Below are 23,827 nucleotides of genomic sequence, written 5' to 3' on the forward strand. Positions count from 1 at the left end.
CATTATGTCAGAGTTCTACTGTATGCCTTTTCCAGTGCACCAAACTCATTTGTCTGTTTCACTCTCTATGATTTGTCTCTGTGTTGGAGGCTAAAGGTACTTTGCATGGAGATTAAGTGTGCTCTGCCCCTTAAGACAGACCGATGTGCTACTTTAAAAGACATCTAACCTTTCAGCCCAGAATGAGAAAAGGTTTCTTGTTTACTGAATGTGTCTGGCCTAGGCAACAGATCTCTCTCTTTTACCATATTTTATCATTTATTTATTTATCTTATTGTATTTTTACTCAAGGAGAATTAAACCTTGAGAAATTCTAAAAACATACTCAAACACTTATTTCCTAGGCCCCCAAATCTTATGACAACTTTTGTTAGCCATGTTGATGTATTCCAAATAAATCTTTATCATTATTTAAACTGTCCAAATATTCTAATGATGCCAGATCCCATCAGACTTGATGAAACTGTGCAAAGAGTAAAGGCAGTCTTTGTTGTATTACAGTATATTGTATGCTATCAGGACTTTAATCAGCCACATGGTGGAATTCAAAAGAGCTGTCCTCGGCTTTAATAATTACGAGAATGTGGTAGTTAACTGATTATTTCCAACCAGAATCTGAGAGGTCACAGTCGGTTATAGAACACTGTGACTATGGCTTTTGAACTCTTTTGCTGAAGGACACCTGAACAAGGGACTTTGATTTCTAACATGAACGCTGCTGATATTTTATATTCATCTTATTGTCAACAAATGCCACTAAAACACTGACCTTGTTGGTCTGTTTGTGACACCCAAGGTACCCCAAGATCCACTTGTTCCTAATGAAAATTAAAATAATATAATTCTTGTGCAAAATCGACCACTTATAGACATATTTATATATCAGCTGGCACTGTAGTTGTAGTCACTTCCAAATAAAACCCAGTGGCTGTTTTCATGATGATAAAGGAACTTGTCATTCAGTTCCATAGTGTGGCTCAATATTTGTTTGTATCAGTGTGTTCTGTTCTTAGTCTTCATGAGATTTGCTGACAGTATGGAAATATGGAATATCACCACGCTTCTCCTTTAAAGGGGCATTCTGCCTTTTTTAGAATCATACCAGGCAGAATAAAATACTTAAACAACATAAAATATTAAAGCAATCAAGATTTGTGTGTGATCAAGGGTTTTTGGTGTTTGGTTCATTCTAGGGACTAAAAACTCGGCTGCTTTGATTATAAAAACTCCTTTTCAATCTGACTGTGTGAGGTCTCCAACATTATGGAAGTGCATAAATAAATCATTAAGCGTGTCCCTGGGTGACTATGCCTCCTTAAATTTGGGATACACTGCAACTTCTGCCTTGACTATGCCTTTCAGTATCCTTATGTCATTTAAGGTCAGACCATATGACAGAACATTTCTGAGATTCAAAGAGAGAGATGAAGAAAAAACCGTATGTGAACTGTTCTTCTGGCAAACAACCAAATAAAATTCCCCTCACACATTAACAATGTATTATTTATCCCGAAAGAAGGCAAAACCAGAATGAAAATGATGGCTTGAGAATGTTAAAACCAGGGATTATTCAGAAGAATGTAGTTCTTTAAACATTTAAATATTTTTTAAACATTATGGGGCGTTTACATTTACTCGGTTGTTACTTTCATTGTAATATGACACAGTTATTATTATTTGCCTACTGGAGTTTCTTTTTCTCGGGGTGTCCCGCAGGTAACGCCGCTACTGTGTGCGTTCATGCGCAGGATGTATTCAATAACAGCTTCCCCTGCACCTTCACGCTTCCACTGGATATACCGAAGGATGATAGAAACCATCAATCACCTTTAAAAGGGGAAGGATTATACATACTGGTACAAGGGCTATAAAGCTGTGTGGTGAGAAGAAAAGCCGTCATGATACGTGTGATGTTCATGAAACGTCGAAACCTGCCGCTGCACCTGGCGATCATTCAAAACTCCAGAAATTAAGTAAGCGGGTGTCTAAGTGTGGCCACAACAAAATTAGGGATGCTGACCCTCTACTTGGAGATGATCCCCGTCCTCATCCCACCACCACAACCATTCCCTTCTCCCTCTCACCTCACCTCCTCCGCCCCCTCCCCCCCGTCCTCCTCATAAATCTATTGGTCGTGGTCTCGGCTCCACTATCCAATGCTTTGCTGATCAGACTGCAGTTGTATTTTCTGGAAGTTGGCAGCTGACGGCTCACAGCAAAAGGCTTTCCTGTCACTCCGCCGCTTGGACAGTGGAATTATGAACAGAGCTGATCCAGCCTCTATCAGCCTGTCTTGAATCTGTCTGTTTCACACCGAGAGAAATTGAACCGACCATGGAGATTGGAGTCCGCATCCTCTTGGCTTTCCTCGTCCACCAGGTAAGACGAGAGAGGTGTGTGTGTGTGTGTGTGTGTGTGTGTGTGTCTGTGTGTGTGTGTGTGTGTGTGTGTGAGAGAGAGACAAATCTGAGGACACTGAGAAGGAGAGAGAGCCGACTTTCTTTGGGCATTCTCTTGTGTTTGTGGCGCAAATAGATGGCTTGTCAAGTTTGTCCCGAGTCAGCGCATAACGCACAGTGCGTTCACCTTTACCGCCTGATGTGCCCGTGCCTTGCTAGAGCAAGTTTGTCCCCGTTTAGTCCCCTTTGCGCGCATGGCTGTCATTTATGGCACCGAGTTTGGGCACAGGGTGTCGGGTCTGGCAATCTGCAGTGCTCGCTCACTTTAGGAATGCGTTTCACATCCTGTCGACAAGAGAGAAGAGGAGAGAGAAACAGAGGACGGAGACGAGGGGGCTGGGGGAGAAAGAGAGCGCAGGGTGTATATTATGTCTATGTGCAAATCACGGCTCCGGCTCTTGTCTCCAGTCGCATCTATATTCCGCTCAGCCACCAACTTGAGCGTTTCTTTGGGCGTGTGAGCGTGTGCGTGTGTGTGCGCGCGTGTGGGAAACAGGCGGATGGAGGAGAGGAGAGGAGAGAAGGAAAGAGAGAGGCGGTGGGGGTGTCAGAGAGACAGAAAGAGAGACACAGCCTAACTTGGCCGCTCTTCTGCCTTTTCTGTGTCGTCTCTCTGGGTATTTCACTCAGTCTATTGCTCTCCGTAGACGTGGACTCCAGGGATATTTAATAAAGCCTTAATTCCCTCTGTGATAGAGCCACTCGCCCGTTTGATCTGACTTTATTAATATGAGGAAAGAGAGAGAGGTAGCTCTGAACAACGGTTTCTGCCAACCTGAGTCCTTAGAAGACTATTGAACAGGGCAAGGCTGCTACTTTTTAACACCTTTGTCCACTTTTTGGCTTGAACAACCTCACTGCATTTATCAAGTTACTATGCCCAACTGAGTTTCCCTTGAGAGCGCATGGCTACTGCCCCTGCATCGCTACTGCCCCTGCATGGCTACTCCAGCAGCCTTGACCTCTGACCTCTTCATTCAGACAGAAAAACATACACATAGTCTCTAGATGAACATCAATAGAAATGATTATTAAAGCATGCACATTGTAGTTTCTCTAATGACAGTGGCTCTTCTGGTGGCACACTGCAAAAGTTTAAGCTGCGGCTAATTTTAAAATAACCAAGCTGAGACTATTTCTAAACACAGCAACAATGGGAGAGCCCTGGAGCGTGGCAGGCAAACAGCTCATTTGGGAAACTCTGTTGTTCTGCTGCGTCTCTCTCTCCTCTCATCCTCCCTCTCCTACAGATGTATCAAGAAGCAGCAGATGGCACAGCTCAAATGGTATTTCTTGTTTGACCTGTGTAGACTTAGGGCCCGCTTTTTGTTGTGTGTTATTCATTTTTAATTGGATAAGTCATTGGTTTATTTCCACATTGCACTTTGATCTTCTGATCTGAAGGCATCATGAAATTATTTAGCCTATTTTATTGATTAGGACCTGCCCTCTGCTGCCCTCAACACATGCACACACACACACCCTGCAGACCTTACACACACAGATTTGTGTTACTACATTTGTGAGTAGGCTTTCCATTGACTTACCCTAGGAACTGGTCAAATGTCTTCAAAACTAAGAGATGTTTTGTAATCTCTGTTTCCACACCCACACATTTCCTGCTGTGGAAGTTCAACACACACACATAGCTCGATCTCTAGCAGGTTACATCTAGTAGATGACACTGGCTGTCATTTGGCCCAGCACTTTAGCTTGTTGATTTAGAGTCTGAGGGATAAAAACTCCAACATCGCCTGCTGTGTAAAGCATAACTTTACTGTTGAACCAGCATGTTTCAGCCTGTGGCCGTCATCTGACCCTGATTAAGGCCACAGGCTGAAATTCTGAAATCTGTTGGTTCGACAATAAAGTTGTTCTTTACACAGCAAGTGCTGCTGAAGTTTTTACCCCTCAAGATTGATTTCCCTTCTCCGTGCACCTCGACAGTGGGTGAAATTGTGCCAGAAATCTCTGCTACATTTTGATTTACAGGCTGACCTACCTCCTCCAGGGGAATCGCAATCCTCTGGCTATCCCACCAGAAGCAGTAGCTGTAAATATTTTGATGTAAATGAGTCCATTTCATGGACTCATTAATGCAAACCACTGAAAATATATATCATATGTCAATGCTGTCCCCTCCAGTGAGCAGCTATCCAATGCACACAGTGCATGTGTGTTTGTATGCACATTTTTATGCATGTGAACACACAAAAGGTTATTCCACCTGAATCATTGTCCACACAAAAACTATAAATCTGCCTTTTCCCCTCTCAGGATCACACCATTCTGGGGTGTTGGATGTGAGATCGAACAGGGTACTCTTATTAATAGAGGGTCAAGTAGGGAGCCAAGGTCCTCTCCACAGAGAGCTGCCATACCTTCCTCCTGCCACCTGTCAACCCCCTCACAGACCCACATATGGGTGCACACACCAATAGCAGCCACCTCCTTGGCAATAAATCCCTGTTTCCCAAATGAAACGCTAAGCAGTCTCTCCGGGTGGAGCAATGATTCAGAATAAGCTCGGCACAGCTGGGAGCTGCAGGTGCAAGGATTTTTCTCTCCTTCTTTTTTACTCCATTTCCTTCATTAATTCCTCTTCTCTGTCTTCCCACTTTGTCTTTCCCTTATACTTGTTTTTTCTCCTTCCTCAGATTTCATTCTGTTTCACGTCCTCTTTTTTTTTTTTACCTTAATTACCAATCCTAATCCCCCATTTATTTCTAAATTGTCAGCACTGTTTTCACTGCACTTTCTCTCTCTTTTGCCAGCGCAGGTTGAGAGTTATACCTCACAGTTTAAATTCTGGGCTGGCACCTGGGCGTGTCTGCGGGAAGATTTGCTGTCATGGAGGTTTATGGGCGCAGTGACCAACAGACTGTTAAAGTTCCTGTTTAAACTACTGCGGGCACAGAGATAGATAGAGAGTACAGGGAGTTCATGGTTTAAAGTGTGCCATCGAAAACCGAGAGACGCCGCGGTGTCCTGTTAAACATAGGCAAGGCTGACCTTCGCAGTGACATACACATCCACACCCAGAGATGCCTGACCCTGACAGACACACTTTATACTTTTATCCTTCATTCTGACTCCCCCATCCTTTCTCTTACCCTATTGGTCCTGGACACAGTTCATTAATCTAGCATTATCAAAAAAAAAGAAGAGTGGACAGTCAGTTCTTGGTATGTCAGCACCATTTATTATACAGAAGTGTATCAGCAAGTGTGACAACACCATACTCTTATACTGTAATCGCTGCCATTTTCCATTTCTAGTTTGAGTCATTTCTTTTTATATTGACCAACAGGCTCACTGTTCAGTGATATACTGCAGGCCGATTGCACCACATGGTAAATGCACCATGTGGTGCCCTCTTTATGAACCACACAGATGGAGCCATGTCATGTCCATCACTGGGCACATGAATCATCCTTTTCAAGCAGACCCCCAGTTAATCGCTTGTTTCTCCTAGGGAGAAGTGTGTGTGAAGTGCCCTTTCAGACTTGCCATCCTTCTGATACTGAGTGCTGTTTTGACAATTTTTTAAATATACAATGAGGTCTGGTTAAGGAGTAACAGTATGACAGGTTACAAAGTCTAATGATGACACTAATGTGGAATGCCAGTCATTAAGGCAGGATGATTTTGGTCTTTCTTCCATTCCTCTGCACATCTCTCTGCCTCACAATTCTTTGCTCTCTTTCTCATTCTGCCCTCATCTCCCCTCACAGTGCTGTCTGGTGTTTGAGCTCCCACAGCCAAGCTGGCAGGGTAAAGGGTTAGAGTTTAGAAAAATTGCAGAGAAGTTTGCAGTTTTAACAGCCTACAGAGACACACAAACACTTAAAATAAAAAGAGCATGAAATGGCTCAAGTAAAAGCAATCCAATACCAATCTACTTTGCTGTCTAAATGTACCCTGGTGTTACTGTGTTTCTAACAATCAGCTGACAAATAGGCTTTCTAGTATACAGGCTCTGAGTTCAGTCTCCATCACATTCTACTTATCTGTACTGTTTCCTATGTGAAAAGCACATGGCCAACCACAGTATTCGGTGTTAAAATACTCTTTGGAGGTTTTTTTTTTTTGGTCAGCTGTTATTGCCAGAAGCCATCACTACAGCTCTAAAAGCTTCCTGGAAATGAAACAGGCATATGCATGCATTCACACCTGACCTGAAAATAACCCAGATGGACACACACACACACACACACACACACACACACACACACACACACACACACACACACACACATTTACACCTGTGTCTACTTATTCTTGTCTTTTAATGGGACGGCGTGAAACAATGACACCATGTTTTTTTTTTTGTGTGTGTGTGTGTGTTTATCCTTGTGCTCCCCTGTGACTGTGGCTGAGCAGCACTGAGATGGACTATAAAGTCAAATACTATCTGAACTCTGTTGTAGGAGGGCATGACCTTTGAGGGAAACACAGTCTTCTTCAATCTTCTTTCTCATGATGCTGCCACTGCTGTCTCCTGAGGAAGGGGAGTGGATGAAAAAGAGATGGAGTGAGGGAGAATGAGGGCTGGAGATACAGTAGTGAGAGTAGTAATTAAAGTAAATATGTCCTTTTAGCAGTCCATTAGAATCTGTCTGAATTTGATATAAGTGGTCTGATTATGCAGAACGCCAGTGGACATTGTGTGGTGTAATCGTGAAACGTGCCAAGTGCAAAAGAGAGAGAGAGAGAGAGAGAAAACCCTGTGTCCTAGGAGAGTGGACTAATGGTTTATTTGTAAGTAGTGATGAGTTTTAGTGGGTTGAGAACGCACACAGAGACAGACAGACACACACACACTTGCACGGAAGGCCTCAGTAACAGTATGTGAAGGACACAGCAGTGCCACGCTGTTCCTCTAGATGATCACACTTTCCTTTCAGTTTGTTCTCCTCTTGTCAGTTTTGTGGTCAGACCAGCAGATGAACAAGTGCACAGATAAAATGGGTGACAGACAAACAGATTTATAAAGATACCTGGGTAAAGATGACAGAAAAAAAGGCAGCTGTGTATCCCTCCTCTCAATAATGCGCCCCCCCACCCCCCCATGACCGCATACACTTTACAAACAATATGTTAAGTGTGTGTGTAAGAGAGAGACATGGTTCACACCCCTTCTTTCTGTCTCTCACTTTCTCCATTTCTCTCTACACGTGCCTCCTCCTCCTTCTCCACCATCCGCTCTGACAAACACTCTCTGTCACACATTACAGATATTCATGAGCTGTTCACCCACACTGTTTGTCTGTCTCTTTTCCACACTCACAAACATCTAGATATGTCCTCCGTTCTCTCCTCTCTCTCTCTTTCACACACACACACACACACACACACACACACAAGCTCAAATCAGTGTTTGGCAGCAGGTACAAGCTTCTTTTTTCAGCGCCATAGCGATGACACCACTCTATTGCCACAAAGTGTGTGAAGCCACCAGCAGCACAGTGGGAGTATTCATGTAGAAGGACTGGTACTGCAGGGTCCAATTTCATCCACAAGAGTAGTTTGGCTGATGATAGTAGCAGGAGATGTTGCATTAGCCTTTCAGTGAGTAGCTGATGTGATTCAGTTTTATTTACTTAAGGTATGAGATGCGATACAGGCCATTGTGGAGTGATGAATAAGAGCCACTCAGCATATGCCACTGAAAAGAATTGTCATCACTGACTACAGCGTTAATTGTGGTCAAAGGGTCAAAAGTTGGTGATAGGGATTTCTGCCAGCTACTAGATGTATTTATCAGTAGTGTGTCAGCAGACGTGTTGATCCTTAGTGACATTTTGCAGATAGATGGGTCCTGCCTAAGCAGTTGCATTCATGGCTAGGTAGCTACAGTAAACAGGTAAGTGAGAAGTTATACAGAGCCAGATACTGTAAAAAAGAAAGAAACACTGACTTAGTGTTCATGTCTCCATATGCAGGTTTCCCCTGCCCTAATATTTACTTGGACTTATCAAATTAAATGGAGCACTGGGGAGGAAAATTCAAAACAGTTATCCACTGTGCTGCAGTAAGTACCTCAGGGTGGGAACAGCATGACCTAGCCCCAGTTAGGCTTTGCACACAAATTTAGATTAACATTTGTGGGGGATTGTTTTGGAAATAAACAAGCACGAAGAAGATTGTAGGTAGCGCAAGAATCTGTGGGCTCACTAGCGCCCTCTGCCTTGAGGCAGGCGTACTGTTTGCCTCACCGAGTAACTTTTTTACTGGGTTTTATGGTTAATCTGCGAGCCTAAACACGTTACAGAACTACATTTTATACATTATCCAGATTATGGCAAGGCAGAGCATATAATCAGAGTGTTTGAAAGCATTTTATTATATGGTATAGCAATACCAAACCACACACAGTATTAAGTGCTTCTGCTGACCAGTGCACTGTAATAAAGCTTCTAATTTCTCACTTTCAGTTCCACTGTGATTGTTTCATTGTGCCACATTATAATTCTATGTTGACACTTGTTTTGAATGTGCCATTTTCCAGTTGAGTTGAAACTGATCTCAAAGTCAGCGTTAAAAAAATGGATAATGATAATCACCTTTATTGGCCAAGTATGTTACACACAAGGAATTTGTTTCCGGTACAGAACCGAGGCAGTCATCTGTGGCACCAACTCACACCGATGGCCCTAACCATTGGGGGCAATGGGGGTGGGGGTTCAGTGTCTTGCCCAAGGACACTTTGACATGTAGACTACCAGCACTGAGATTCGAACCTTTAACCTTCTGGTTGGGAAACGACTGCTCTACCCACCACACCACTGTCGCCTATGAGCAGCCTTAGAGCTGAATAATCATTTAAGATGTCTCATCACCCTGACTTTAATATTATTTGTAAAGCTCCAATGGAAAAGTATTTTCTGATGTGCCACTTTACTTCCTGGAGCATGTGATGTTTGAAGGCATAAGCCCTACTTTTTCATTCTGTCCCAACATGATTCTGGTATTTTTTCACATCACACCGTGCTCAAGTGTCTTTGAAGAATCCCTCTCTGCTTTTAAACAGAAGTGAGAGCTGAGAAGGTCTTCCTGACTTCCAGCTTACTCAGTTTATCTTTTTTTGTCTTTGCAGTTCTCACAGCATTTTTCTTCTCACCAGCTCACTTTGCTGTCTTCAGGTCTCCTGTTCTTCTCCTGAATGTGCCTCTAGTTATTCTTTCTTCTTTTCAATTGGTAGGTAATTCACAGAATAAACAGGATGAATTTTTAGATCACATATTTACCCTTTCTCTCACTGTCTGTTTGCTTCCATCCCATTTTATCACAGCTTCACTGTTGCAGGAGATATTAGGTGGGAAAAACATCTCGCCGGTGAGAATAATTGTCTGCCTTGATGCACGCACTACCACCCCTCATGCCTAGATGGCGACAAAGTGCCAGACATTTTTTGAAGGGTTGTCAAGGACAATTGTCAGTCAGATCCACTTAGTGTTTTAACTTTGTGTGCGTGCATTTTCAGGTGCGTCACTGCGTTAGTGTGAGTATGTTTGCCTGTACATTTATGCCAGCACAGCTCTTGGTAAGAGTGGTTTTGCAAAGGTGCTTTGCAGAGGTAGAGTGGCCATTTACAACCCCCTGAACTGAACTGTCAAGAAACAGTCAGAAACTGTAGGGCTCATTCAAAGCAAGCACACAAAGCACTCTATTGGCGCCTATGCAGGCAGGTCGCTTCAAGGCAATTAGAATAGCTCTTCCCACATATTGCTTTTGATGTCAGTGTGTGGGGGAATGAGAGGGAGAAGTTTTGCCTGCTACTGTCAGAGAACACTTCAGCTGAATTCCTTTAGACACAATTAATGCCATCCTCAATTCAGAGATTTATCTTTTATTAATACAGGCAGGTCTAAGGCTTTGCGCTTACAAATGAATTAAATGATGGGGCAAAAAGAATTAAGTGGGAAAAGAGACAAGTAGGATCCCACTGGATTATTAATGACCTCGTCCATGACAGTTTTATGTGCTGGTTTTTAATATATTTCAAATCCAAACTTTGATGTTACTTCTGTGCAATATTTATGTCAGACAGTGTCGTGGAGCTGCTATATTTGACACTTTCACTGCATTCCAGTTTCATATGTACATGCAGTGAAGAGCTTTCTTCATTCAAAATAAGAGAATTCTCATCTACAAAGCTGCTTCTTCCCACTGCTCAGATGCTGTAGACAAAAGGCCTGCTTGAGCACAGTGTTAGTCATTAAGAGGCTGTAGGCTATTTCTGGGGGACATGAAAAATAGTCATGCTTGAAAGACAGATGTGACAGTTTTTGAGATAAGACAGGAATCTCTTTAATCACCTTGTCTTGTTTTTTTTTTTTCAATAATCCGAATGACAGCGCTGTGCTCACGAGTGCTCGGGTTATCATTATAATTCCCATGTGGTGTCCAAGCTGCCCATCGGTTCCCGACTGCATATACTGTTTATTAGCATTCACTGTCATCCATGCCTCTCCTATTCGCTTAACACTTTGATGTAAAGAGACACTTTGAAAAGGACTAACACCACCTCAGTGAGTTCCTGGTGATCCATACAGGCATTTGTCCTGCAGAACTGAAGTAATTATAACATACAGTTTATACACAGGGCTTACAATCCATTTGGATAAGTGCTTGGATAGCTATTTGCAAGTACACTTAAGGGCTTTTGGTGAAGTTGGTTGTGCTGTGAAGCTCATGGGAATGCTGAGGCAGCAGTAATGAAGGTAAAGATGACTGTGGCTTTGGCTGAGGCCTGGCAAGGTGAGCGCAGTGATTTCCATAGAGATGCTCCATCCACCCCCGTGCGCATAAGTTGCATTGTCGTCAATAAAAGCAGGGCCGTTCTTCACCCCATGAGAGGATTTGTGATACAAAGTTTTCACCTGACAACAGTGATATGCACCATATTGTAGAGCTGGCCTCTGCCCCTCTCATTATCTGAGCTGCACCTCTCTTATCAGCTATAGGGGAGCTGCAGCTGTGCTATAGGCTTCCTGCTGCAGAGATCCTCTGAGGAGCGAGCTGACTGGATTTGATTTTCATTAGGATTGCATGTCTTTACTGTCACATCCTCTCCCTACCTTGCACGCTTTGCTGGACACAATTTTCCGCTGTGGTGGCACCCATACTGACGGCTTGGTTTTTCACACCGCAGTAGAGTCACACCGGGTGGCTGGTTATCAGTGCATTCACCATTACAGGGCCCCCTGTGGTTGACCTGCTCAAAGAGGACTTTTCTCCCTTTTCCCACTAGGAGACATGCTCTGCTGCTGTGCTGGGACAAGCCACCTACAGAATTACAGGAACTCTAGCAGGCTGTCACAAGTCAAAGATTGTACTCCACAGCACCTGAGATGTGCAGGTTACACACATCCACCCACACATACACACACACACACACACACACACACACAGACACACACACACACTGTTGACAGACAGTTGACGGCTGAGACAGTACAAGCTCATGTTACTGTTCCAGAGAGGGTTTGGAAGATCGATGGGAGATAATTATTTCTAATGGAGCCAGAGGAGAAAGGAGAGTGTCCTTTTCAGTCATAGCTAGTGTGTGTGTGTGTGTGTGTGTGTGTGTGTGTGTGTATACATGGCAGCTGGTGTATTTGAAAAGATTTTTCTTCTTTTGTTAATTAACCACAAATGAGTGGAGTGGTTGCTTCTGTTGTTAAAGCTGTTTTATTCAAACTGTCAACTGTTAAATCACAACTTTCAAATCCTGCAAACATGTTACATTATGTGCCAGTAAACTGTAAGTCCCAGATTTCCTCTTTGACTGAGATTTGCCCACAGCATTCCCCCATTTGGTGTTTGGGTATTCAGGACAAGAACATGCTCATTCATTCTCAGTACAGTGTGTTCCTACCGACAGAGGACATGGGCTTAAATTAACATGGCTCTATCCTGTGATTTATGATGGTCTGTCATGGCCTAGTCTGGCTCACTTACAGCAAAGTCTCTCTCAGTGTCTGGTGCAGACACCTTGCTCACATAGCCTATACATTTTGGTAAACAACACATAGACAAAAAGTCCACAACATTCTCATGATGATTCATTAATTTATAGTGTAAATTTTTGCAGAGTTTGTTTTAGGTGCCACTTAAAGCAACTTTCCTGCTGCAACCAAACAGTCACCACATAATATTCACACTATCACCCTCATGTTTGTGTGTTAAATATAAAACTATAACCAAGAGATGGTCATTTAGCTGAGCAAGACTGGAAGCAGGGGGAAACAGATGGCTTAATTAACAAGAAATGTCTTGTTTGTTTAGTACATGCAAAAACCATATCAGTGACAAAAGTCACTGGTCACAGCCAAAAAGTATTTCAGTGCATAACCACATAACACCGCATAGTGTTGTTTTTACAGCTGGGTTTTTCTCATTGAACTAACTAAATATAACTGGTTAATACGTGAGTTTTAAAGGTGCTAGAAAGTGGATTTTGTTGGACAAAGCCAGGCAAACCTTTAACCCAAATGCTAGTCTTTTTGTTAAACCAGGCTAACTGTCTCCTGGCTCGAACTGAATATCTCCAATCATGAGAGCGCTATCAGTTTTCTGAATCTTATAACCCTCAGCAAGGAAACAAAGCAGACTTTTTAAAGTGTCAAACTACTTACTTAATGATCTCTGTCATCTTCAAACTAAAAACTGTGGTAAAGCTATGTCAGGACAGAAACATTTCTCAAAGCATGTGGGGAAGAATGATGAGGGAAGTGCTATAGTCTCCTCAGCTCAAATGAATAGATTACAGTGTTTTCAACTGGTAATGAAGTAGAATATCACAAAGACAAGAGCAGGAGTATCAGGGCCTGTAATGCAGCAGTGGCCACTGGCCATTCTTAACAGCAGCATCGACACCAGTGACAAGCACCGTATCTTAAATCAAGAATGTTTTTCTCTTGTGAGGCAGCTGTGCTGGAACTGGACAGTGTAAAGCAACAAAGCAATAGAATTTAGCAGCTCCAAGAGCACAAAGTCAGAGGAGGGATAGAAGTAATCGTTTAGGGTGTGGGTGCATCTGGTTCATCTGCTCAAACTCTTCTGATGCCTTTTAACCTCCGTTCTTACCTGAGCATGTTGCTTAGCAGAAGCTACAATACAATGAACCTGAGAATACTGTGTACCTCTTGAACTTCACTAACTTAGCTCTCTGAGACAGAGGAGTCAGCCACACAAATCCTTAAAGAATGTATTGTTAAAAATACTATAGGAGTACAGCATTCACCTCTAGTACTGTCTTTTATTCTACACGTTCCCAAATCAGAACACTTGAGAAAGCTAACGCATATGTCAAGTATCTGACTTCACCACAGGTGCTTCTTGACAACTCTCAACATCAAAAGCACAGACAATTTATTTTCTGTCTTACTTAGAGGCTCCAGCACTTAACTTTGTTTCTGTAGTGGGTGGGTGGGAGCTGCTTCTGCTGCTCTGTGCTAAAATTGGAAAGTAAAAAGTTAGCCGAAAGTGATAATGACTGTGTGGGAGAGCAGACACTGTGTTGTCTTAACGGTCAAAAATTACCCTGGGCCAACCTATACATTTTCACACATGAAATTCACATATCCAGGCTTTCTTAAATTCATATACACATGTTCACTTCTATATGAATTGCTAATGAGAATCTTTGAACAAGAGCTGGGTGCCCCTAATGTTCTTCAGGTCCACTCAGGGAACTGAAATCTGGAATGAACAATGGTTCAGCTGCACAGGTTCAGGAGACAGATACTGTACACACCTTTTCACACACTCGCCCAACAATGCTCTCGGTCTGTACACTTGATATACATATCATTTACTGTATTTATTACATGTTTTAAATCCTTAATGCTGTCAGAAAGGTTTGACAGATTCGAAGAGCTGCAGCTCTTGCAATATGAAAAGGAAGAATTTGACAAAATCATAGTACCATGTTACTTTGAAGACTTGTTTTTGAGGCAGTAAAGAATGCCATATCCACAATTTACTAAAAGGATTTAGTTTTTATTGTACTAACCAAATAATGATTTTTCATTCCATTCCATGTAGATTAACCTGTTACACTGTTTTGTTCCATTCATTTTCACTGGTTTGCCCATGTGTGCGGTACTTATATTGTCTAAATATTTCGGTCCCATATTTAACAATACAGAGATCGACTTTTTCAACCTGGTATGAAAGCTAATTCCTCATTCAGGTCAGCTCAGATTATTGCAGGTTGGACCTAATCCTTGATGTCCCAAATCTCTCTAGGAAAGGTCAGACCTCCTCGATACATTTCAGTCTCTGTTGTTATATCTCATTTATCTATTTATTATGCTGTGGCATTTTTTTCTGTCTCTGTCAATCTGTGTTGTTGTTTTCCCATGTGTTTTGAATGTTATCAACCCATTAAATGCCTGTTATCTTTTGTACTCAGTCCTATAATTATGCTTCAGATGGGGAAAGCTGCGCCTACCCGTAGAGAAGAAGGCGCATATGATAAACAGTATCCTCCCCTGAAAGGTGAAGGTCAGGTGACACTGGTGATGCCAAAGTGAATGGGCAGAACAACAAAACACAGGACTTTCAAAAAGGGGGACAGCTGTTTGTTACCTGTTCCATGTTCCTACTTTTGTTAAGTGACAGTCAAGGTTTGTCACATGATAACAATCTATTTAGCCAACTAAGAAGTGGAGTAGTGTCCTACTACCCCACTAACCTCAAATGACAACTGCTAATGGCCATTTAATGGGGTGTTTTCACAGGTGATTCTTCTCTTGTTCTGCTAGATACTGTATATTAAGGCTTGTGTCAGATGCAGATGGAAATTAGCTACTTTCTAAATCTGGTACAATAAATCTTTTCTTGTTGTATGAGATTCATGTTTTTTGTACATTCTTCCATCTCACTACAAAAACTGAAATGTCTTTTTCTAACTTTGCTCTGCAAAAGCATCAAAGGCTATTAAGAAATAATATTGCATAACATGTTGTGCATTCACCCAACAAAATTACCAGACTGTCCAGTGCCTCTACTTCAGCCTTGGTGTGCTTAAAGATGCAGAGTGGTAAAGACAGATTAAGAGTGAAACAAAAGAGAAAGAGACCAACAGAAAATGGAGAGCAGAGGTAATGGTGGCAGAATGGTAGAAAAAGAGAAGCAGGTAGAGAACAGAGAGAGAAAGTGAAAGTTGGGAGAATTGAAAGTGATGAATTATGGAAACTGGAGACTATGGCAGCGTTGATGTGTGGACGGTGCGCGACATGGTCAGTGAGTTGTGGCTCTGAAATGGGTCCTGACAGAACCATTTCTCACGTGGAGATTTACCCAGGCTTTTTCCAGTCGTAGGAGGGTGATAGTGAACAACCTTTTCCCCTATTCATGAATATTTATTTGGTGAGAGTATTCACAGGCAGCGGCATAGAATGACAAATTGCAGTCTCTAAAGTAACTACATACAGTATATTATCCTCCCTTCTCTATCTACTTCCGTTTCCGCCTGCAGCTGTCTCTCACCTAACCTATGGTCCTGTTTTCACTTTGCTGTGTTTGTAGCATTCAAAAAATGTGTAAATGCATTTAAGTTTACTTAACATTGGGTTTGTGGTATTTTTACATGCAAAGACATACGAGCAAAAAACTGAACATCATCTCTCCATTGCTTCTGTGATCATGCCGTGGGCATGTCAAGCCCTCACAAGCTAGCATTTATGTGACCTTGTGCCAAGCACACTGCTGTGCTTTGTATCAGTAATGATTAAGGCAAGGGGCATTCAAAAGAGGGATCCTAAAAACTACAGTAATGCAGACATGTATCTGTTGAACAAAAAGCAACCTCGCTCAACACAGCATCACTTTTTCTTTGCTTGTCTTTCTGCTGCAAATTATGTTCCTATTTGCCTAAAGCTAAGATTTTTCAGTGTTCAACCTCTCCTTTTTTGTGTGTCCCTGGTGAATCCTGTATCACTTGCTATCCCACAGTGCTTTGAGAGGTCATTGGCATGCGTCCTCTTTGCTGGATTAAGTGGGTCTCTGTGTTGTGGCTTGCTACTTTCTGGCCGACAGTGCCAATTAAGTCTGTTCAAAGCCGAGCAGTCACACAGGAGGTGTAATAAATGTAACTCTGTCATCCAGTTCTACTCTCCTGCCATTTCATCACTGTAGCAATTACATGACATTTACCTTGCTGGTTGCAAGACGTTTTCATTCAGCTGGATAACTATTGACAGTACCTGCAGCAGTGGAGAGACAACACTGCAGAATTCTGAAAGCAACAACATAAATTTGATATCATATCTCTTGATTGCTTTTGTTTGTTTGGTGATGTTTTGTCTGTTGATTGCTCTCCTTTAATCTCCACCAACTCCCGAGGGAAATATCTGGCTCTTTAGCAGCTGAATTGTCCATTCTGTTCACCACCTAGTAGTTGCTAAATTTGTCTGCCTGCCATTTGGTGCTTGTCAAGTTGCTATAGGATTTATGAGCAATTTGCCTCTAAAAAATCTATCAGTTGCAGTTTTAAATGAAGCTGATGAGACAAGTGAGACTGAATCAAAAAGTAAAACCAAATGCTAAACACCCAGTAGACCTGAGGGGACAGGTCAGGTAATAATTCTCTGTGGGCAACACCTTTCACATGGAGTCATTTGACCCATTGTGCAAATAAAAGTATTATGAGTACAGCTTTACACCACACTGAAAAACAGTTTATGTACAGGTCACAGGCAACGTTTAATGGCCTGTGTGATTTACACTTCTCCAGACGTGCACTGGTAGATTAATGACTTCACATAAATGTTATTCAGAAATGTTCCTCTCATCATATCTACTCACATTGATAACCAGCTGTATGATGTCCTGCACTTCCAACTCTCCATTACCCAATACAGAAGACATGCCATATATCAAAATGAAATGGCCTTATTTACCTAATGTGTCTCATCCCCCTTCTCCCTTTATGGCCAAACAGAATCCTCTAAATGCTGAAATGAAATTGTTTTGTACATGAATTTGGTGAACAAATGTAGCTCAGCTCCGGAAGCTCTAATATTTCGCCCTGTCATTAACCCTGTGAGTTGCACCGTAGGAAAAGCCACTGTGTTCTCTAAACACCTTTTATTTTCATCTTATCAGCCACAGTTGCAGGGATTTGGAGAGAGGTCTGGATTCAGGATTGGATCATCTGTCAGTGTGCAGGTGTTAGCCAGGGTGCTGGCTGAACACTGCGCCGGAACTGAAGTGTTGAAAGCAGAGCTTCCAGCAAGGAATTGAGAAAAACATTTATCCCACTCATTATTTTGTTGGATCTGAATCTGATTTTCATAGCGTTATTTCCTCACTCATCTGTGGCACCTACAGTGCATCTCCATTTCTCTTTTTTAACTGCCGTGTATTTGGTATATGGAGATCAATAAAAGTCATTAGTGTGACCTGCAGCTAAGAAGTTAAAAAGAATGAACTGATGGTATTTTAGCCCAGGAAGCATTTGAAGGATGTCTATCAAATCTAAAGGTTCTTCATTAGCACACTTAAAGAAAAGGTGATATATGATTTTTAGGCAGCTTTCTTGCTTCTGTTGCATGTCCTGCACGGGAGCTACCCGACTCCTTTCTCTATCGCTCCCACAGTAATGGAAAATGGATCTGGAAGAGAATGCTTGGATGCAATTTTCCCTTAAGCTGAGTGGTAAACAATGGTGACAAGAACAAGTTTTCAATAACTTTAAAGCAGAAGGGAGAGAAATAACAAATAAAGTGCAGTCTTGCTTTCCATTATTTAATTTTCACTCTCTTGTATTACAGGGAGAGAAAAAAGGAAGGATATGAAAACTGACAAACAATAAACAGACATCTGTATGTGTTTGTGAGTGTGGGTGGCTTCCTATTCCTCTTTTTTTGGGTTGGCTTTACACGTGGCTGTTGTGGTGAGTGGTGTGTGGTTTGCAAGGGAAGAGAATGTTTTGAGGCAATCTTTTTTATCCTGCTGGATCTCTCTCTGCGTTGAGAGATTGGGCTTTGTAGATGTGATTGGAGGGAATTAAGGCCTGCCTTTGGTAGCTGGCAAAGCAGACAACTGGGAAACTGGTTGAGCCTGTGACTGGTGTGTGTGTGTGCATGTGGGCAGTAAGGGAAAGAAAGAGAGAGATTGACTCACACTATTGCACATCATTCAGCAGCTTCTCCAGGCTGCCGTTTTTCCTTTCACCTTGGCCCTACCTGCACACTGATAGCTAGCTCTACTGAAAGCACTACTGCAGTTCACTTAGTGGGTTCAAAGACCTAAACTTTATTTTAGCTCATAATATAGTAGAATAACTCATTTTTAGCCTGTATTGTCACCCAGTTGCTGTTCATATTGCCCTTTGGCCCTTGAAAATATGAAGTCACCTCTCAATACTTTAGTTATACAGCTTTTTTAGCAGCATCTTCACTTAGTCTATTACTTGATTTGTCTGCTTGCTGCTAGCAATTTAAAAATGTTGGTCCCTTGTTAAATTCCTTATCTGCTTCTGAAAATCTCTTGTTAGTGTCAAATATGAATGTATCTCTATAAGATTCTTTTCCCATTAAGGGAAGTGGAACATGGTCATGGATGGATGACTGAATGGGCCTAATGAGCACAGGCCCAGGGGCCCCTAACCCCTTGTCTTTGTTGGAAGTGACTGTTAATAGTGCTTGTTGAAAAGTCATTCAAATGACTTGAAAAAGACATTAAACAACCACAAAGAGACATAAAAACTACTGCAAAGACACAAAAAGCAACAAGAAATAGACAACCCTGGAATTGTCGGTGCCCTAGGGAAGTTGTTGTGCTGGTATACACCCCTCCCCAACACACACACACACACACACACACACACACACACACACACACACACACAGACAAAGTTTAGACCCCTGCCACCACTTGCTTTTCAAACTGAACTGGAGTTTAATGCAAAGCAGATATTCATACAACAATGTATATCAAATATAAATCAAGTAATAGTAAATGTATATTAATATATTGGCCACAGCATATTTATTATTATAAAGGCAGCTTTTTGTAACATGTATGTTAGTGGAATATTCTGCCTATTCTACTCTGCCAGAGTAGAAGGGCAACAGGATGCACCTATGACAGTACTATCAATAAAAGACCAAAAAAAAACCTCTTATGCAGCTCCCCTCCAGGCATTTGGTGCCCAACAGCCTGTGATGCCTATGCCAGGGGCTGGCCCTGAGCAGAGTGATTGCAAAGAGACAAAAAATGACCACAAAGATTCAAAACAACTACATAAAAGATGGGGGGTCATTTACATGTTTGTGCCCAGGGGTCCACACCTAATGCATCCTTGGACATAGTCAAGGTGGCGAGGTGGTGCTGTCGTCTCCTCAGTGCAACAAAATTCTGGGTTTGAACCTGCCTGTCAGTTGGAGACTTTCTGTCTGGAGTTTGTACATTCTCACTGTGCCCATGTGGGTTAAGGTTTCCAAAGACATCTGTCCGGAGTCTGCAGTGCCTCTCACTCTGTGTCAGCTGGGATCAGCCCCCTATGAGCCTCAAGGATGGAAAGGTATAGCTAACAGATGGATGAATTTGATTGAATTGCCATAACAAACAAGTACAAGTGCTAAATGTGAGAGCTCATTTTGCTCTAATTGAGCATCCAGTCCATGTGGAAATTCATGTAAAGGTTAACCATGTAAACACCAGTGTTCTTCCAACCCCAATGCCAGGATTAAATACTTTCTCTGTTTTATATTTTTGTGAATCAAATTTCATTTTGGACTGTTGGTCAGACAGATTTTAGGTTCTGGTATTATTATTATTATTTAGATTTATATATTACATTTTATGCACTAAACAAGTATTGAATTGAAGAATTAAGAGAGAGAGAATAATCAATGTTAAAAAATAAATGATAGGCATAGAGCTTGTTCCTAGGTTCTAGGTGATGATCCTGAAGCAATAGAAGAATGCACTACAGATGAAAAGAGAAGCCATATCATTGACAAGCAGAGCTGTTGTTGTGCAAAGGATTACCCTCACTTTATGCTTCCAGTGCCACAAAATCCTTGAAGTGATACAGATGTCTGACATATAACCTCCCAAATCAATGAAATCCTCATTTTTGTGAATGAGTCAGGGGATTTCAATATGATAGAGAAAAGATGGAGGAGGAAGATGAGGAAGGGCAAGTCCTTTTATTTATTGTTGGTGTTCTTAGAAGGCAAGAAATTAAAGTTGCGAAGGCTGTTGATACCCCCACCCAGCCCATCCCTTGACACTGCTTTTCCTGCTTTAAGTTTTATCACAACAAGAAGGGCTGCCTGATAGCAGGCCATGCCACTGGGAATAACACATCACACTTGTTTTACAGCAGCATCCACAAGACTGAGGCAGATATTGAAAGAAAGACGAAAAGGCAGGAGGAAGGGAAGTTGATGGAGCAATATGAGAGTGGGGGGAAAATAGATTGCAGTTAAGAATGAGGTGGAAAAAACACACCAAAGCTTTGGTTTACTGTGCATGTGTCTTCATTCTATTGTTTGTACTGTATATCTATCTGTCCTGTTTCCTGTTCGCTGGTCTGGTGGCGTGCTTTTTCTCATTCTTTCTGACTACTTCTCCTGTAAACGTCTGCTGACCTTTTCTCCACCTGTAGCCCAGGTGGTCCTACTGGCCTCTGGGGTCAGCTCAGTTTGAAAGTGTCAGTAGCAGAAGTGCAGATTATATGGACCGGTGTTTGCTATACAGTAGTTGTCTGTTTGGAGCAGCTACTAGCAGGCTGCCACTAACACTGCCTTCAAATTGTTTGGACTGTGTACAGCATAGTCAAGAGATCTCTGAGTTAGAGGAGAGATTATCTGTCTTATAGAAGAAGGAAAGTCTATGGACTTGCTGGTGACATCTGGTCCAGTAGCAGCTACAGTACCAACAGGAGAAGTCTGGATGTTACTGTCCCTTGCCATGCCATTGCCATTGCCGCTGTAGGCATGGGTCAAATACCTGGCCAGCATCTTCTTTTCCTACAATGCTGGTTCTTGGCTTGTTGATGGTGAGAAATCTTAAACTAAGTAAAGCTGAATTATTCTGTCTTCCCACAATAAACTACTATTCTGAGAAACTCAGTGAGGGTTTCATCAGCCTTATTGGATCAATTTTTTTTACATACTGGTACACGGTGCATTATCTGTGGACCTATTGCATCCCGACAACTCTCTGATATTAGGTTTAGCTGTGTTTGCCACTTCATATCTGGCTGATAGAAGAAAGTAGAAAGAAAGTAGGATGGCCATCTTTGACACTGAGAAGAGAGCATCATTGTATATGGTATTTATCTATAAAGCCCTACTTAATAGGTTGCCTGACTGTATCACATGCCTCCTGAGATATAAATCATTAACATACCAGACCCATTCACAAGATTATCTTGTTCGGCAACTCTTTTTGCGTAATACAGAAGTAGGAAAGCTATCTTTATGCTACTATGTCTTGCAAAAAAATGGAATATTTTTCAAAAAAAAGAAAAAAAAGAAAAAACTAAACTGGCTACGCTCATGCCTTTATCTCAATTTAAACTCCTTTTATATAGTATCTTGCAGTTTAAATGTGAGTGTAGCAGATGATTTGGACACTGTGTTTTAATATGATTTCACTGACAGGGATTTCGTGTATATTGTTTTTAATTTGTGTTTTGTCATTTTGACTTTTTGATACTGATTTTATATGTATGTCAAGGCACCAGTGAGAATAGTCTTTCTCTAAATAAATAAAGGTGTTGATGATGATGGTGATGCAGCAGAGCAATAACTGGCTTAAGAATCACTGTTCTACTTCAGTATCCACACTTTGCCATCCTTTTGTTAGAAAAACATGTTTTGATTTGGGTTTTATTGGTTGACCAATTTCATTGAGCGGCTTTACTTTGTCTCATGGCTTTTCTCAGACTGCACACTGTCAGAATGAAGCATATGCTGGCAGCTAGCTTATGAAGACTCAGACTGACTAACAGGAATGGAGAGACAAACCTGAGGCACAAAAGGTTCCAGGAGCAATGTTGTTCAGGCATCTGCATGTGTTGGAGTATGACTGTGTGAGCATACATGTGTGTAGTTTTTATGTCCTCATAATCATGTATGTCTGCGATGGATTGGCGACCTGTCCAGGGTGTACCCCGCCTTCGCCCGATTGCTGGCCGGGATTGGCTCCGGCCCCCCCCCCGTGACCCCGTTCAGGGACTAAGCGGTAGAAAATGAATGAATGAATGAATCATGTATGTTTGTGTGATCCTCTTGAGGCTGGCAACAGAAGGAAGATGGAAGTGCTACTGATCATCAGCCCCCAGGCCAGCCACTTGAGACTGACTTTCAACTTATGGAAATTACACAAACACACACACACTTGGACTCCCAGAGGAGTTATGCAATTTTAGGTACATGAACAGAATGCTGAGGGATAACAGGTGGTAGAGAAAAGCTTTCCAGTTTGTCTATCTCTAAAGTTTCTTTTTTTGTCTTTATCCCTTTCCCTGAAAAGGTCAAATGAGATGAGAAAAGTTGCTTTGTGTGTGCCAGAGAGAGAAAGTTAATATGGATGGGAGAGAGGAGGCGCAGGGAGTGATGGCTGGTGAGGAGATGAGATGATTAGAAGCTGCATAAAATGGGTTGGCACAAAAAGAAAGAGACAGTCTAATAGGACGTTAAATAATGTGTGAAACTTAAGGCAGATGAGTTCGACTTGTGGAATCTGACTGCAAGAGAAGAGAAGAAAAATAAAACAAGATGGATGCTCTCAGAAAATCACAAGAGAGGAATGGAGAGATGAAAAGCAGAAAGGCAGGGGAAGGGAATAGTAAATATATGAAAGAGAATATTTTAGATTATTTTAAGGTACATACAGTAGATCATTAGATCAGGCATGTAATATCACCTTCCAGAAATACTTGGGAAATCACAATAACAAAAGAATCAACACCCATATAGGGAGGATAATGAGAGCACTGAAATGATGGAAAGCTTATAATGAAGTAAAGAAAGAACAACAGCAGAACAGCTGCTGTTCAGATTAAAGCAGAATTAAAACAAAATGACTATACTGAATCAGAGATGATGAAAGATGAGGATGAAATGATAACAAATAAGTTATACTCATGTTTTAGCTAATGAAAAAAGCGCTCACTCCCAGTCCTTGTTCCTTATCTCTGGTCTTCTGTTTCACTTCTCTCCACTCCATTTCATCACCACTGCTTCCATCCATCCATCCATTTTCCTCCGCTTATCCGGGACCGGGTCGCGGGGGCAGCAGTCTAAGCAGAAATGCCCAGACTTCCCTCTCTCCAGACACTTCCTCCAGCTCCTCCGGGGGAATGCTGAGGCGTTCCCAGGCCAGCCGAGAGA

At 42.0% G+C, this 23,827-nt stretch overlaps 1 protein-coding gene across 2 annotated transcripts in view; it reads left to right on the forward strand.

Annotated features, from left to right (window-relative positions):
- The first annotated feature begins 2,059 nt into the window (after nt 1–2,059).
- cdh13 (cadherin 13, H-cadherin (heart)) overlaps nt 2,060–23,827 on the forward strand; it is a 403,886-nt gene continuing 382,118 nt past the window's right edge. For both annotated transcript variants that reach the window (XM_020603006.1, XM_020603005.1), the window contains exon 1: nt 2,060–2,379. In XM_020603006.1, coding sequence (XP_020458662.1) covers nt 2,335–2,379 — 45 coding nt within the window. In that variant the 5' untranslated portion in view covers nt 2,060–2,334. The remainder of the gene's footprint in view (nt 2,380–23,827) is intronic.

This window comes from Monopterus albus, unplaced genomic scaffold (assembly GCF_001952655.1).
Source record: "Monopterus albus unplaced genomic scaffold, M_albus_1.0 scaffold59.1, whole genome shotgun sequence".
NCBI lineage: Eukaryota > Metazoa > Chordata > Actinopteri > Synbranchiformes > Synbranchidae > Monopterus > Monopterus albus.